The following is a 15,538-nucleotide window of genomic DNA, read 5'->3' as shown; positions in this document are numbered from 1 at the left end:
GTGCTACACTCTTGGGGTGCCTGATGGCACAGTTGGTTAAACGCCCGACTCATGGTTTCAGCTTGGGTCATGATCTCAGGGTCATGGGATGGAGCTCCATCTGCGCTCCATCGCAGAGTCTGCTTGAGATTCTCTCTGCCTCTCACACTTGTGTGCTCTTACACTCTCTCTCTGAAATATATCTTAAAAAAAAAAAAAAAAAGTGCTACACTCTTAAGTAATACATCCTACCACCTTTGCCAAATTTCTCTGGTTAGAAGCAAAGTCATCCTGCCCACAGTGTAGGAGGAGGGCCTTAACAGCAGGTGGGGACCATGGAGGCCACCATAAAGTCTTTATGCCACACCCACTGGATGCTAAGTAAGTACTGGAAGGGAGGGATGTGTAAGATGTCAGAGGGGATCCCTGGGTGGCTTAGCGGTTTAGTGCGTGATCCTGGAGTCCCGGGATCGAGTCCTACGTCAGGCTCCCTGCATGGAGCCTGCTTCTCCCTCTGCCTGTGTCTCTGCCTCTCTCTCTCTCTCTCTCTCTCTCTCTCATGGATAGATAAATAAAATCTTAAAAAAAAAAAAATGTCATCCTTTCCTCAGAGAGATGGTCTATGGGAGCTAGCACACAGGTTAGTCCAGCCCAAGGGCTGAGGGCTGTTACAGTGTGTTACAGAGGTGTTAACTAGTGGGCCCCATGTCCTAAAGCCCTGGTGAGTGGTTATGAGGCAGAATCGAAAGTTGAACTCAAACATTGATATGTTTAAAGGTAAAGTAGTTTTGCCAAGAACTAGTTGTCATGAGGTAGACTTGTTTGGTCTTCCCCAAAGATTGTCACAGTATCTAAACTTTGTCTTAAAAGGTAAAAAAAAAAAAAAAAAAAAAATTAACTAGGTTGATCAATACAACCTATACTATAGCCAGCAGCAAGTAAGCCTTAAGTATCTAGTTTATTAACTTTCAAAAACTGGACACACCGTATAAACAATACCCAAATCAAAAGCTGGCCGTGCTCAGGCGCCTAGCCCAGCTGGCTCAGTCAGTACAGCATGCGACCCTTGACTTCAGGGTTGTAAATTCAAGCCTCATGTCGGGCATGGAGCCTATTTTAAAACAAACAAAACAAAACACCCCAGCAGCACCTCAATACCTTTCGTCTTCCTTTTAGGCACTTACCTCACCCCAAGGGTGACCATTGTTTTATCTTCTAATGACAAAGATTGGCTTGCCTCTTTCTGTCCTTTTTATGAGTAGAATAATACAGGGTGTTCTTTCCCATTTGGTTTCTTTGACTCAGCGTCATATTTGTGAGATTCATCCTAATGGTGCCTTAGTAATGGGGTGTTTGCTCAGATTCCTGGGCCCTACTCTGTGGCGTAGATCTTCCTCAGTTGGCCCCGTTGAGGGTTGCTGGCTCTTTCTGATCTGGGGCTGTTAGGAATAGGTCTACTTTCAGAATTTGGGTGAATATCCTGTGTCTCTGCTGCCCTGCAGCGTTGCCGGGTGTGCACACGTCTAGCTTTTCTAGGGGATTCCACACAGCTTTCTTAAGTGACACTGTGTCAAAATCTGGAATAGTGACTGTATTTCCATCTCTTTGGATCCTAGGGTTACAGAACTGGCTACCCTTACCGATACCCTGCTCTGAGAGAGAAATCTAAAAAACATAGCGATGTGGAGGCTCCTGCGAGTGTCACAGGTTACTCTTTCGCTGGTGACGGGGACCCAGGCACTTGCTCCCCTCTCAGACACAGTTTTCAGAAGCAGCAGCGGGAGAAGACAAGATGGCTGAGCTCTGGCCGAGGTGACGATGCTTCCGAGGAGGGGCAGAATGGAAGCAGCCCCAAGTCGAAGACTAAGGTGTGGACGAACGTTACACACGATCGCGTGAAACCCTTGCTGCAGTCTCTCTCGTCCGGTGTCTGCGTGCCAAGCTGTATTACCAACTGCTTGGTCTGTGCCTACCTTACTGTTCATAGTTAGATGATGTAGAGCAAGTTGGACAGCTGGGGCTTCGGAGGCTTTGGGAATCCAGCCCCTCTGACTCAGATTGAAGGCAAACTTTCTTCATTAACCTTCTTTAGCATCAACCAGAATCTGTCTGCTTGAAACTGCTTAAGATCTGTGGTTGGGCTCCAGTAATGCCAGCATCACCTAACTCACAGTAGCAGGGATACTAAGTAACTTACCTGTTAACCCACAAGTCAAGCTGCCGTTTAATTCAAATTGTATTCAAGGAATCCTGAAACCTCATGCACAAAATGGTAGTTGAGTCTTGAGCTGTGATTTTAGTGTTATTACCTCCAGCCATTTTGCAAAATCACTGCAGTCTGTGCTTTAAAGTCTTCCGTGCTTTCTTAAGCAGTTTGCCTCTGGTCTCACAGGTGTTTTATCAGCTGACCTCATCCTTTCTCATTAGCCTCGTGCCTCACTTGCTGTCCCAAAGCCTCCGAATGCTCTAAGCCAGCTGCCTTGTGCATGGACTGTTGCATGTGAGTAGATGGCCATAGTGGTGAGTCATGTGACTCCTGCTGGGTGTGGCATGACCTAAGTGCAGTGCAGGCCATCTGCAGGCACCAGCGACAGACCCTGCCAGGCGTGCTTTGTGCGGTAGTCACAAGCACTGCCCTGAGAGATACTCTGCGTCCTGGTGCTCACATCCCATGGGGACTGGTCTTCACCACCCCCTCCCTTGGCTCCTGCGCCACAGAGTAGGGCGCCCACCCCTGACATGGGGTCTTGTGAAGAGACTGGGGCCAGGGCAGGCTTCTTTCTGCATGACGCGTTCTGCAGGAGTCCAGGTGATGTTAGGTCAGAGGGCCTCAAACAATAGGCCCCGAGGAAGCAGACGGGGTCTCCCTTTCCCTAATAACAGTGTTTTTACTTTATAGATTTATTCCAAAGAAAGCAGCTCTGTCTTCCCCAGGTGGCTCTGGTGAGAGAGCCTTTGTGCTCCTGAGCAGACGGGTCATGTGGGCAGAGACTCTGCGTTCGAGCCCGTCTCTCCTCTCCCTCGCCCTCCCTCTCTCCCTCTCCTTCGTTTTGTTTTTCTTTTCCAGTTTCATTTGTTTTGTTTATATTTATTTTACTTGTTAAAGGGGTGGGCCTAAAAACCAACTTTCCACTGCTGATACCGATACATAGTGCTGAGTCGCAGTGCTGAGGTGTCCCCAAGCACATGTGTAGTAGCAGCTGTGAGCTGTATTTGCTGTTGGCTTGGGGATACACGAGATCACGTGAGGTGTCTTGGGGAGCCGTGTGTGCCCATTGAAGGGGAGGTCTCGTTCCGCAGCTAAGTGTGTTTCTTACCGTTGCGGAACAGTGCACGCTCCATGCTGTGCTCCCAGGTTGGTATGTGAACTCACCGTGACTGTTCTTAAGTTTCAGACATGTTCAAGCTTCTGAGGTTATTGGGTTAATGTTTTGACTAAAACGTATGTTTAATAAAAAGCTGGAGTTATTTTTATCTGAGAAGATAATCATCAGTGAGTACCTCCCAGCTCATGCCCATCCCACATTTCCCTTCACAGCGGCTAAGCATCGGCCAGTTCTGTTGCTTTCTTTAAAGCCTTATGGTTTTTGGCTACCCTCCTGCCTCCTTAAAGTACTCTGAAAGGCACACCATCGCTGGCCTTGTTTTAATGTTCAGTGCCCGCCCATGCCGGAGAATTAGAATTTGATGAAAAATCTCCTATTTAATCAGAGATCAAAAAAATCCAGCATGTGAAAGGCGCGGTGTGCTGATGCTTCGCACTGAAACTAAAACAGCCTTATGATGAGAACTCATGGAGTGCTTTACATTTGTTGGGGATATTTTTGTAACGCTCTAAAGTATTAAGTTATATAAAATATTCAGCATCACCAAACTCTCCACTGGGCAGCCACCACGCACACCCGCACAGTGATTTTCTTTAGTTGAGCAGGCTCTGCCGGCATTCCGATGCTCTCGTTGATCTCCATGCAGAACTTCGGTGATGCCCACTTTTGCCCACAGTGCGGTCTTTCCCTCCACCTGGATGGCAACATCACATTGCTTTTCATGACCCTGCCATCTCATGCTACCAGCGGCTTTGGCATTAATGACTCTCAGGGCAGTGAACCAATGTGCTCTGCAGGGTCTCACTCACACACACACACACACACACACACACACACACACACACCCACCCTGGCCCTGACTAGTCCACGGGAGTCACAGAGCATCGCTCTGTCATCAGCCTGTACTGGGCCCTAGTTTTCCACTAGGCCTTGTGGATGGTGTGTGCTGGTCAGTCACGACTTGGCTTCCTATTTGCACATGCCCTGCCCTGATCCCCCTGCTGTGGTGACAGGAGGTGTGGTCATTGGTTCATTCTCTGTGATGTCCATGCATGACCAGGTGTGAGACACATTGGACAGATTGGATGCTGTGGTGTCATGTACTGTTGTCCCAATTCTGACTTTTCAACTGTTCTTGATATTTGCAGTGGACTAAAGAGGATGGACATAGAACCTCCACCTCTGCTGTCCCTAACCTGTTTGTTCCATTGAACACTAACCCCAGAGAGGTCCAGGAGATGAGAAACAAGGTGAGTATCGGTGGCTGTCAGCCCTCAGTGGAAATTTGCATGTGAGCAGAAGCAGCAACAGGTTGGACGGGGTGCAGAGCGCACTTGCCCCAATGGATGGCATCTGCTGTCACTGCTTTTGCGGCAAAGGCCAAGTCTTTTCACTGCTTCTGCTATTGTGCTAACAAGTGTGATGTGTGAGTGACAGTCTGGGGCCCTGTGGTTCTTGAGCAGATGCTTGCTCAGCTCACATGGCAGGCAGGATTGGAAGCCAGAGAACCTGTTTCTGGTGAGAACAGCCTTTGCCCCTGCATTCTAGCGTTCACTTATTGAGCTGTGAATGTTTGCTGGTTAGAACATGAGATGTACCAGTGTTCCGGGTGTCGCTATAACATGGGCACATGGGGAATGTTCCCGCTCAACATAATGAGTATGGTGAGAGATCTGTGCTTACCCAAGCCATCTAGAAAGTACAGAAAGGAATGGATTAGTCCATCCCCTACGACTCAGGAACTTCTCAACAAGCTGGACTGGCAGCATTGGGTGGGCACTATGGCCATGTGGGACTGTGAGGGCCAGGTACAGAAGTGCAACTTGGGTGTGGTTCTGGGGCTCCAGTGCCCAAACAGTGACTGGAAGTCACAGGGAGGCTTCTCTGTACTGTTAATGTGTTTCTCCTTCTTGCATCCTCAGATCCGAGAGCAGAACTTACAGGACATTAAGACGGCTGGCCCCCAGTCCCAGGTTCTGTGTGGTGTAGTGATGGACAGGAGCCTAGTCCAGGTGAGAGCTCAGAATGTCTGACGTTAGTGGGTGGTGCCTCTAATGGCTGTCTACTCCAAAATTATTCTTGAGTTGGGAGAAAATGACTCAATGAGGTAAGTGTTCTAGGCAACCAGTTATCTCCGTGAAAAATCCTCACGATAAATAACCCTGCCACTTTTCCTGAAGTTGTAGATTTAGCATAAGCATGCCCACGGGCCGCGTCCTCCCCCAGCCCTGCTCCATGCAATGCATGCCTGCGTGAAGGTGGCATACATGCCGCCTGCTTTGGGACCTGGATGTGCCCTGATTTTAGCAGTACACTGGGGAAAAGGCTAGAAGAGGGCGGGTTTAATGGACTTTTTGTTCTCGTGTACACATTGCTATCTGCAATAAAGTGCTGCTTGGGGAAAAGTGCTTACAGAGGGCACCTGTAAATGTGAACCGCATTTACATGCCTTTCTGTAAAGGGACTATACTTCGTGGCCCATTGAAGATAATCATGTAAGTAGTTATCTCTGGAAATGAAGTTGCCACTGAATGCGTTAACCACGACTGCAGGGTAGGTGACTGCTTTCCGAATGTGGTCAGCCGGGGTCCTGGTTGTGTGGTCTGTGCTTGCATGTGGCACCGCCATCACCACTGCTTTCATGTGGACGGCTATCTGCTGCATGCCCTCAGCTGGCTCCACCCTGCGCTCTCAGTTGATACTTCAAAGCTGGGCCTGGTGGGCTCTGATGACTCAGTTTACTGTTGCAGGACGCACCCCTCTCTGACTGTACGGAGACAATCGAAGGGCTCGAGCTCACAGAGCAGACCTTTAGTCCTGCTAAACCCCTCTCTTTTAGAAAGGTACTCACTGCCCTGTCCTCACCACCTGTCAGCACGCGCCGCACTCCACCTGCCCGACCCCACCTGTCTGCTCTCGCCAGCCACTGTCTTACTGATGGAGGAGCTTTAAATTAGTTTCTGAGTTACTTGTGGGGTTGTGCAGAGGTTCTCTTCTGCCTCTTCTTTAATGAAGACAATTTTACAACTGTCATTATTCCACAAGGTTGCAGAGAATGGGCCCATCTTAATGGCGTGGTGCCTTTCTGAACTTGTGCACGTGACTTTGGGTAGTGCATGCTTTTGGGTTTTAGTTTGCCTTTTATAAGATGCTGATTGCAAAAGGCTCGTGTGGGCAGACCGTGGGCAGTGGCAGTGCTCCTCTGTGGCCTTCTACCTTTGCTTGCTCAGCTGTGACTGCACGTGGAGTGGACCTGGCAGCGGGAGGGTATGTGATTTCAGAGGAATAGGAAAGAAATCAGACCAGTTTTTATTGATGAAATATATTTCTTTTTTTCCCTTAAAAACTTAGAGATAAATTTTTTAAAGTTTTTTTCTTTTTTTTTAAAGATCTTATTTATTCATGAGAGACACACAGAGAGGCAGAGATACAGGCAGAGGGAGAAGCAGGCTGCATGCAGGGAGCGCAATGTGGGACTTGATCCCAGGACTCCAGGATAACGCCCTGGGCTGAAGGGAAGTGCTCAACCACTGAGCCACCTAGGTGTCCCAGAAAAGATTTTATTTATTTAACTTGAGAGAAAGAGAGTGAGTGCATGAGCAGTGGGGAGGGGCAGAGGGAGAGGGAGAAGCAGACTCCCCACTGAGCAGGGAGCCCAACTCAGGGCTCAAGCCTAGGACCCTGGGATCATGACCTGAGCTGAAGGCAGACACTTCATCAACTGAGCACCCCAAGCGCCATCCCCCTCAATGATTTTTAAGAAGTGGTGGTGGGGAGACACAAAACTTTGAAGTTCAAAGTTGTCGTCTGTGTATATGGATACCAGAGGTGGCAGGTGGGAGTGTGTGTGGTGTTACTTGCCCAGGCAGAAGGAGACTTCCTGTGAGCATTTGGGCTGAGGGTGTGCTCCTTGGTGCTGAGGGCGGACATCCTGAGTCTTAGTCATGTTTACCCTGTGTTTAAAGGAAATATAGGGGTATCTCTTTTTGACTTTGTGCGGCTCCACTGAGATGCAGGTATCACTGTAGTGATATTCCAATTGCCAGAAAGAAGCAGATTTGTATTAAAGGTTCTATATTCCTATGTGGAATTCCCACCCATAATGTTATTTTGCATACTTCTGTATTAATTCCACGGGTCCTATTTCTCCTTATTGATAGAATGTGTTTCCAGCTTCCTTTCTTGGAGGAACTCTTCAGAGCAAGGGAGAAAGATGTGCTTGTTTTGCATATCTCAGTTCTTTGGCCTGTAAGCTGTTGTGATCTTGTGAGTTCATATTTTTTTTCCCTCAGATGTGTAATGGTGTGCTGAATCCATGAGCCTAGGGGGCAGGGGACTTAATGTGCAGTGTCCACCTATGGCTGTCACCTGTCACTCTGCGGGCAGAGCTGGTTGGAGCAGTCATTGCTCTGCAGTCTCTCTGGCCCTGTAGCACACGTAGTGGTTTCTGCTTACACCCTGTCAGTGCTCTCTGAAAGGTGGGCTGCATTTAAAGGGGGCTTTTTTGGCTGGGTCCTCAACTAGCCCCAAGTCTGTTGTTGCTCTGGCCATGTCAGGCTTGGCTGTGTGTCATGTCACCTGTGAGTGTTTCATGAAGTATAGACACAAGCCCTCCCAGGCCAGGAAGTCCGAGTCGGTGGGAATGGGACTCCTGGCAACTGCAGTGTCCTCCTCACGGTGTGAACACCGCACTCTGTGTGAGTGGTGCATCCAGGTGGGGTTACGTCAGGAAACTGTGCCCAGCCCAGCTGAGGTGTCCCTGTCCCATCCCTAGATTCTCCTTCCCGCTTGCGTTTTCTCCAGCACCCTTCTTCTGGGGCTCACATGTGCACCCATGGTCTTTCTCACACTGACTAAGCAGATTTCATGTCTATGTTGAAAATATGATTCTGCTCTAGGCCTTGACGGTCCCCACGTCTTTTGTGTGGTTCTCAAAAATGCAGACTGTATTGCTCCTTCTACAAGATGGCGCTGCTTGCCTGCACTTTGAGTTTCCCTTTGACCGAGTGAAAAGGGCTTTGTTAAATATCCTAAAAATGTCCTTTTTCCTATAAGCAGGTGTATGGATCCTTGCATTCCATTTGAGACTCTGAGGAATGTGTGTTTGGGACATAGGAAGTTAGGGCTTTTAAGAAGGACTTCCCTTTGCTTCCATCTCTCCCTCCCTGACAATGGCCGTCCATTCAGAGCAGTGTTGTCTTCTGATGGAAGAAGGGGCTGTGAACTGTCAGCCATACCCTGAGACTCTGGTTCCGAAAGGAATCCTGAGTTCAGCTGAAGGCTCTCTTGACCCCAGCACGCATGGCGCCTGCCGGCACGTAGCCTGAAATAATCTGGTGCCTTCCGGACTTGGTTACTAGTGAATCGAGCTGTGAGACATCAAGCAGACAAGTTGATGCTGAAAGCTACCCTGTGCAGGCAACAGTTGCATCTCCCTGTTCTCCATGTTCCCCTGCACTTGGGCCATGGCCTTCCCATGCTTCGGACTGCATGGTAGAAACAGCAGGGGCCTGAGCCCACCTGGCACACTTACTTGGTAAACTTGTTGAACAACCACAAGTGTGTGGCCCGACACTAAGAACGTGAATTCCAAGCTGAGTGGGTTTTACGGAGGAAAGCCTGATGTTCGGAGAGGTTGGGTCATAGCCGTGTTCATATTGCTCGCCAGCTGCCTTCACCAAGTGCAGAAGGAGTTCCTGGGCACTGGGTTTGCTTAGAGCCTCTGTTCTGTGGCTAGAAGTGGGGGAAGCAGCAAGAGCCTCCATGTAGCCTGCTGGTGAGAGCAGCTGCCTTCCATCCTGCTTTCTCAGCCCAGGCTGCTCTGCAGGGGCCGTTTCCTTCTGCATCCCAAGCCTTGCTCCATTTCCTTCCCCCGCCCCCTAGAGAACAGGGTCCCTCTGTCCCCTAGTCTGTTCTGAGCCTTGGTGTTGGTGGCCACTTGGCTGTTGGCTGAGGAACTTGGAGGAAGGAGGTCCTGTATGGTCAGGTGTCTCTGCACAGGAGGGGCTTTGCTTATCCACAGGTGCCTCTGTGGCAGGTGATTCTTGGTATTTTATTCATTCCTTGATTTGAAATTTTAAGTTAATTGAAACCTTTCTCTCAAACCTCATGTCACCTCCTCATTTTATTGGCCATGATACCAGGATGCAGGTACATTGGGCCAAGTTGCCCTTGATTTACAGACCGGCTCAGCTGCTGTCAGCCACAGAGCTAGAGCCTGTGCTTAGGAATAGGCTTCAGTGGGCAGTGAGTGGCAGGCAGGGATTCAGTTCCCTGTCTTGGGGAGACAGGGCTGCTTCTGAGTGAAAGGCCAGTTGACTTTGGGTCAGCATTGGTCAGAAGGAGCCCCCCAACCCCGACCATCCAGGTCATCTTGAATCTTGAGGCACTCTGAGCAAAGGTGGCCAACTCCAGCAGGTTCTTTGCTTCTCCTCCCTGGCTCTGTGGCCATGGTCAATCCTGGAGTGCGCTGAACAGCTGTGCTTCAGCCCAAGCTCCCTAGGCTTTGTCAGGGCAGCAGGTGTCCCAGGTGAGCTGGAATTTCCCCAGCACTCAGTTTGGTGCTGTCTCTCGGGCACATTGCTCGAGTGCTCTCTCTGCTGTTTGGCCCTTACTGAGGGGAGTATTGACAGACCCTGCCTAGTATCCGAATTTTGGATTCTGCTACTGTGGTTTGTTTTTGGAAGCTCCCATTAAGTAATGGGTGTGTGTGTGTGTGTGTGTGTGTGTGTGTGTGTGTTGGCTAACTTTCTCAGAAAATGAACCCCTGGCATTTGAGGGCCAACCAGGCTGGGTGGTAGGGCACAGAGCTGTGCTAGGGCAGGTGAGTGTAGGCAGGACTTCCTGCACCCCAAGGTTGCCTCCCTCATGGGCTCTTCCTTCCAGGGCTTCCTCCCCACCCCACCCTTCCCAGCTGGGGCTGCCTCCCTGCCAGCCACCCTTGTGCTCTGCTTGCTTGCTTTTCTCTTTCTTTCCTACACGTTCTTGGTTTCCCAAATTCCTCAGATATACTGGTATTCTCGGACTTCCTAAAAAATGTCTTTGTTTTGGGACGAGATCCAGGAGCTAGTTATAAACTCAACACATAGTTAAAAGAACAGAACTCAGTCTGCGTACTTAGAAAGTAAGCAGATCTCCTAGCATACCTTCCCTGACTTGGGATCCTGGATGTTTTCTGATGTCCGGAGGAGGGCAGTGGACTGACAAGTCAGCTCTTCCATCCCTGGTGGGAAGGAGACTGCATTCCTCTTGAGGTGCTGTGTGCCGTCCATCTGCACTTTGGTGCCTCTGTCTCTGAAACCTGAAGGACTAGGATTGTTTTCTCCTCTTAATTTGTTTTGTAGCTTCAGAGTTGTGTTTCTCTGTGTCTGACCACTGGAGGCTGCTGCTCAGCCTCAGCCTCAGGGCCGGGGTGCTGCCCTGGATTCCCCCAGACGGCTGTGTGCTCCGAGAAGTTTGCCCACCCCGCCTTGCCTGCAGCCTGGCCTGGGAGGGGGGAGAGTTCCCTCAGGCAAGGCTTCTCCAAACCACCTGTCCCTTTTCATCTGCAGGGGGAGCTTGTGACAGCCTCCAAGGCCATCATTGAGAAGGAATACCAGCCCCATGTCATCGTGAGCACCACAGGCCCCAACCCCTTCAATGCGCTCACTGACAGAGAGCTAGAAGAGTACCGCAGGGAGGTAGAGCGGAAGCAGAAGGGCCCGGAAGGTGAGTGTGTGCACATCCTAGGCACTCAGCGTGGGCTACCTGAAGCCAGAGAGGCTGCCCTGCCAGCACCTTTGTGCCCAGGTGTTGATGGTGACTGATGAGGACAGTCACTTGCAGGAAAAGTCAGCCCTGTGTGTGGTTAAGATTAGAATGTTAGGGCACGTTTCCTAGTTCTGGGGGGGTCAGAAGGGGAAGCATACTTGTAGAACCGTCTGCTCAGGAGGGACCTGCAGACCAGCTGTGTAAGACACTGTGTGGGAGAGCTGGACTGCTCTCTTTCCGCACAAACCATGGAGGTCCTTCTGGGCAGGGCGTGATCACAGGCTCATGTGCCAGCATGTTGACTGCTCTGGCACATTCCCAGGCTAAGTGAAGAGTGTGGCTACATGCTGGTGCAGCCTTTATTTCTCCTGGTAACTAACTTACTGACCCAGGACATCATCTTTTTGTAAAACAAAATGCGACTATTTTGGAACAAATGAGAGTGAATGACTCTTAAGAGCCAGAACTTCCTGGAGCAGTTTCAAACTTTACATTTTAAAAAGTAGATCCAAGAATTTTGAGAACCTAGCCTCCCCCTGCTTTGGCCAAGAAGGCACAAGCGGTCTCTTGCTTTCCCTGAGCACCTTTGGCTGGTTACCAGGAAGGCCCTGGGCATAGACACCCCCAGCCAGGAGGTTCAATGGTGCGTCCTCAGGGCCATAACTTCCAACCCCGGTCTTTGTACTAAAGCCTCAGCTTTTAAGCAGGGACCACAGCTCAGCTTGCTCCCTGGGAATCAGCCTTCAGGAATGGAAGTCCTGCAGTGTTCCATAGCCCTGGGTCCATGGGGATTGTCCAGGCAATTACATATTGTTCTTCAGATAACCTCTGATTTGTCCCGATTTAGGTTCTTTTGGTCTGGTTTTAGACCAGCTAATGCATTTTGTAGATGCTGTTGATATTTGTGTTGTGCAAAAAATTATTATTGAATAATTGTTTTCCGCGTGTGTTTACAGCATCACTGCCTATCCCTTTCTGTTAGCTGTGCATTAGAATTAAGATTACCACACATCGAATCAGGATGAGCCCGGTGTTCCGGTCACATCACACTCCACTTCTGATCATTGCCCTTAAATGGTACAAGTAGCCCTGCAGAGAGCTGTGTCTGTGCTGTTGCCATAAGTCCCTGCCCCAGGGTGGTACATGGGCCTGAGCTCTTAGTCTTGCCAGTGAATCCCAACTCCAGAGCACACATGTTTCTGCCCTTTGGACCCTTCCAGTGTCTGGGAAATCTAGATTATAAGAAAATGTTTTTTGAGTCAAATCACAAGACACATGGGAGTTTCCTTACACATGAGGCTCCGCGAGGAGCAAGGTTTTCAGCAGTTGAGTGGATAGGATGGCTGTGACCATGCTCTGATCAAAGAGCTGGCAGATCAAAGAGCTATCAGCAGTGGGAGTGCCAGCTGAGGGGCACTGCCAGGAGACCCCTGCCCGGTGCTGGTGCTGGCCCTTGGCAGGGGGGCTTTGGGGGCCAGGGCTCCTGTTGAGGGAGCTCGTGGGAGATGGAAAGGCCTTTGTTCATAGATCTCTGGCTTCAGGAAGGTGGGTTGGCATCTCTGTGAGATCAGAGGCCTTGCCGATTGATTATAGCTGCTTGTTCAAAATACGAGACCTAGTGATGTTAAGCTACTAATATAAAAAACTTAAACGGGAGAAGGAGAGTCAAGGAATTAGGATACCATTATACGTATTTTTCCGTAAGTGAGTAGACTTGGAATTTTCTGGATTCTGGGTCCTGGTACCTGTAGTTTTTCCTCTGGTCCTCATTGGCATATTTTACTTCAGAAAATAAAGTTACAGTTGCCAAGTTTAAATTACTGATAGAAAATGCTCTGCATAAAAAACGCAAACCAATGTGGTTCTCATGTTCCATCCTTTGAGGTGGCAAGTCGGGTAGGGTGCCTGGAACCCCAGGCTGCTGGCTCAGTGTGGGGAGGGGCTCCTCCCTGGAGTGCAGGGTCACAAAGTGGTTCTGGCATAATTCTTTCTGGAATAAGAATGGAGATGAGTTTTGTATACAAAGTAGGTTGAATCTTACTGAGATTCAGATCCACACCCCAGTCACAGTCGGCTTCTTTGTTCCGTTGGAGAGATGAAGACGGCATGGCCATGGGCCCTCCTTGTTTCTCAGATGCACCTGAGAAATGAGAAGCCTCAGCTGCCGTCTGCAAGGCAGGCGGGTGGACAGAGCAGGGGGGCTCTGTCTGCGTCTGAGGAGAGTGAAGGCCTGTGGTGTGTGAAGCCCTTCACTATGTTTCTGTCACTCTGCAGAGAATCTGGACGAGACCAGAGAACAGAAAGAAAAGAGCCCTCCAGAGCACGCTGCTGCCCCCCACACCCCCCCCAGCACCCCTGTCAAGCTTGGGGAAGGTGAGCTCCAAGGGACAAGTTTGTGGCCGCCCTGCTGGGGGAGGGTGCATGGCCTTGTGTGGTCCAGTGTCCGCCACAAGGGCCGGACTTTGTGTTCTGTCCAGAGCGGGGGAGCAAATGAGTGTCCGTGTTACCCTGACAGTGGTGGGGAAGCGTGCATTCTCGTAGAAACCAGCATGTCACATGGCTCCGAACTGGCCCATCTCCCTTGCTCCTGTTTTGGTTCTGTCCTGGGGAATAAAACGGATTTATTAGTAAGACGTCAGGGCAGGGTGGGAGGACAGGCTTCAAGGGTCGGATCTCACCTTCATTTATGATGCCAGCTCTGCCCACTGCTTACACGTTTCTTAAACCTCACCCTCTGGAAGTGTCTACCATCATGTCTGGGCTGCAGGACCGTGTGTGGCCTGCTATAGTGACAAGTCCATGTCGTGCTGGCCTCCACTGGCCCCTCAGACCACCTGCTGCGTGTCTGTGGGCGTGTGGCCCTTGTGTCTGTCCCTCAGTCTTACGTGTTGTGCTTCCTGTGCCTGTGGGGAGCCTGTGGCTCGCCTTCCTCCCCACTGTCTGTCCACAGAATGGCTCAGCCGTTCTTCTGTAACCCAGTGGCTGTGACTGAATGCCTAGATTCTCTCCCTGTGCTTTTCTCTTCCTGTGGCTGCGTTACAAACAGGAGGTGGATGTGCTAAAGAGTACCTGTTACCATAGTAAGTACCGCCGCGTTTGGCCCTCTGCTGCTTAACCGGAATTCCCTGTGCTTTGCCTCATTTTCCTGCTTCTTTGTTGCTTATTAAGTTCTGTTTTCTGTTTATTCAAAATAAAGGTAGAGCCCCCCCAGCCCATCCTTTCTTGTACCCAGTTCCTCCATCCCAGGCAGTGGCATCTTGGTGGGGGGGTTCGGCCACCCCAGAGTTGGATGGTGGGGTTGTGGGGTGGGCCCCGGAGCCTCCTGGAGCACTCTGGGTCTCAGGGGTTCCAGAGCAATCCTGTTGCCCTGCTCCGCCTGTGATGCCTGTGATTGCTAGGCGGTCGGTAGATCAGACACATGTAGGAGAGGTTCTATGGCCGGGGCTGGGGTGGGGTGGGGTTTACCTCCTGCTGCATGTAGGTTGCTTGGGTTTGGATCTTTGCTTAAGCTGAGTGCTTAAGCATCCTTGGGGATGAGGCGGGAGAGTGTTGTTCGGTGCTGTTTCTCAAGTGACATTTGGTCACTTAAAGTTCCCTGGAGGCACCCATGGGCAACCTGGGCACGCGGGGTGAATGCTAACTTCCTCTTGCCCCCGCTGAGTAAGGACATTTAACTGTCCTGGGACAGAAGGTGGCCAGGGGCCAGGCTAGGGTGGCCACAGCCTCCCAGAGCCAAAGCACTAAGTGTTTGGGGCCTGGAGCCTCCAGCGCTAGCCATGTGCCTCACCCGCACTGAGTCCCCTGTGGGCCTGCGGCTTCATTCTCCGTACTGAGGTTTAGTGTTGCCTAAGCAGCCGGTCCCTTGTAATTCTGTATGATGTTTTTAAAAATTTACAAAACTGGTTTCCCCCTAGTCAGAGCCCATGTAGACTAATGTGCTGATAGGGCATTCCCTGGGAACTCCCCCGAGGCTGTGTCTTTATGGCGCCTCCCACTTTGCCCTTTTAGTTTCCACCTTCTGGGCTGAGGCTGGCCTGGCTCTTGACCCCATCTCTTACCTTGCAGTTCCTCTCCCTTCTTTCATTCTCCAGCCTAAAATGATTTCATTCTGTTTGACGTTGGTAGCGCCCATGGGGTCTGGGAGCTAACTCTGGTTTTCCATGGTTTTCTCCTTGCGGAGACCAGGTGCTGTGGACCCAAATTTAGGCCTCATTTCAGGACTAATACATGCTCACAGGGTTCTAGAACAAAACCTTGGTCAAGTTGTTGTCCTACTGCAGTCCCCTCTGCTTGCGCACCTTTGACCGGAGCCCCCAAAGCCCCAAGACTGGGTCTGGGTCCACAAAGAGGAGCTGGAAATGGCCCAAGGCTACATCTATGTTTCGTATGATGAGCCACATCCAGCCCTGACGTAGAGTAGTCCTTTGTCAAAGTTTCTCACTCTTGTTGCAGTAGAAGCCCCTAGAGCCCAGCTCTGCGGCCGT

The 15,538-nt window shown here is 50.5% G+C and overlaps 1 protein-coding gene across 12 annotated transcripts in view; it reads left to right on the top strand.

The window, feature by feature from the left end:
- The window catches only part of ADD1 (adducin 1), an 87,270-nt gene that overhangs the window by 69,765 nt on the left and 1,967 nt on the right, over positions 1 to 15,538 (top strand). For 3 of the 12 annotated variants that reach the window (XM_038533201.1, XM_038533202.1, XM_038533203.1), the window contains exons 10-15: positions 1,596 to 1,940; positions 4,454 to 4,555; positions 5,228 to 5,317; positions 6,056 to 6,148; positions 10,856 to 11,012; positions 13,329 to 13,427. In XM_038533201.1, the coding sequence (XP_038389129.1) occupies positions 1,596 to 1,940; positions 4,454 to 4,555; positions 5,228 to 5,317; positions 6,056 to 6,148; positions 10,856 to 11,012; positions 13,329 to 13,427 (886 nt within the window). Of the gene's footprint in view, positions 1 to 1,595; positions 1,941 to 4,453; positions 4,556 to 5,227; positions 5,318 to 6,055; positions 6,149 to 10,855; positions 11,013 to 13,328; positions 13,428 to 14,004; positions 14,058 to 14,100; positions 14,136 to 15,538 lie in introns of those variants that run through there. The other 9 variants (XM_038533208.1, XM_038533211.1, XM_038533209.1 and 6 more) reach the window with 9 other exon arrangements.

The sequence above is a fragment of the Canis lupus genome, chromosome 3, assembly GCF_011100685.1.
Source record: "Canis lupus familiaris isolate Mischka breed German Shepherd chromosome 3, alternate assembly UU_Cfam_GSD_1.0, whole genome shotgun sequence".
NCBI lineage: Eukaryota > Metazoa > Chordata > Mammalia > Carnivora > Canidae > Canis > Canis lupus.
The sequence above is the reverse complement of the archived record's forward strand: the minus strand, read 5'-3'. Positions and strand labels throughout refer to the sequence as shown.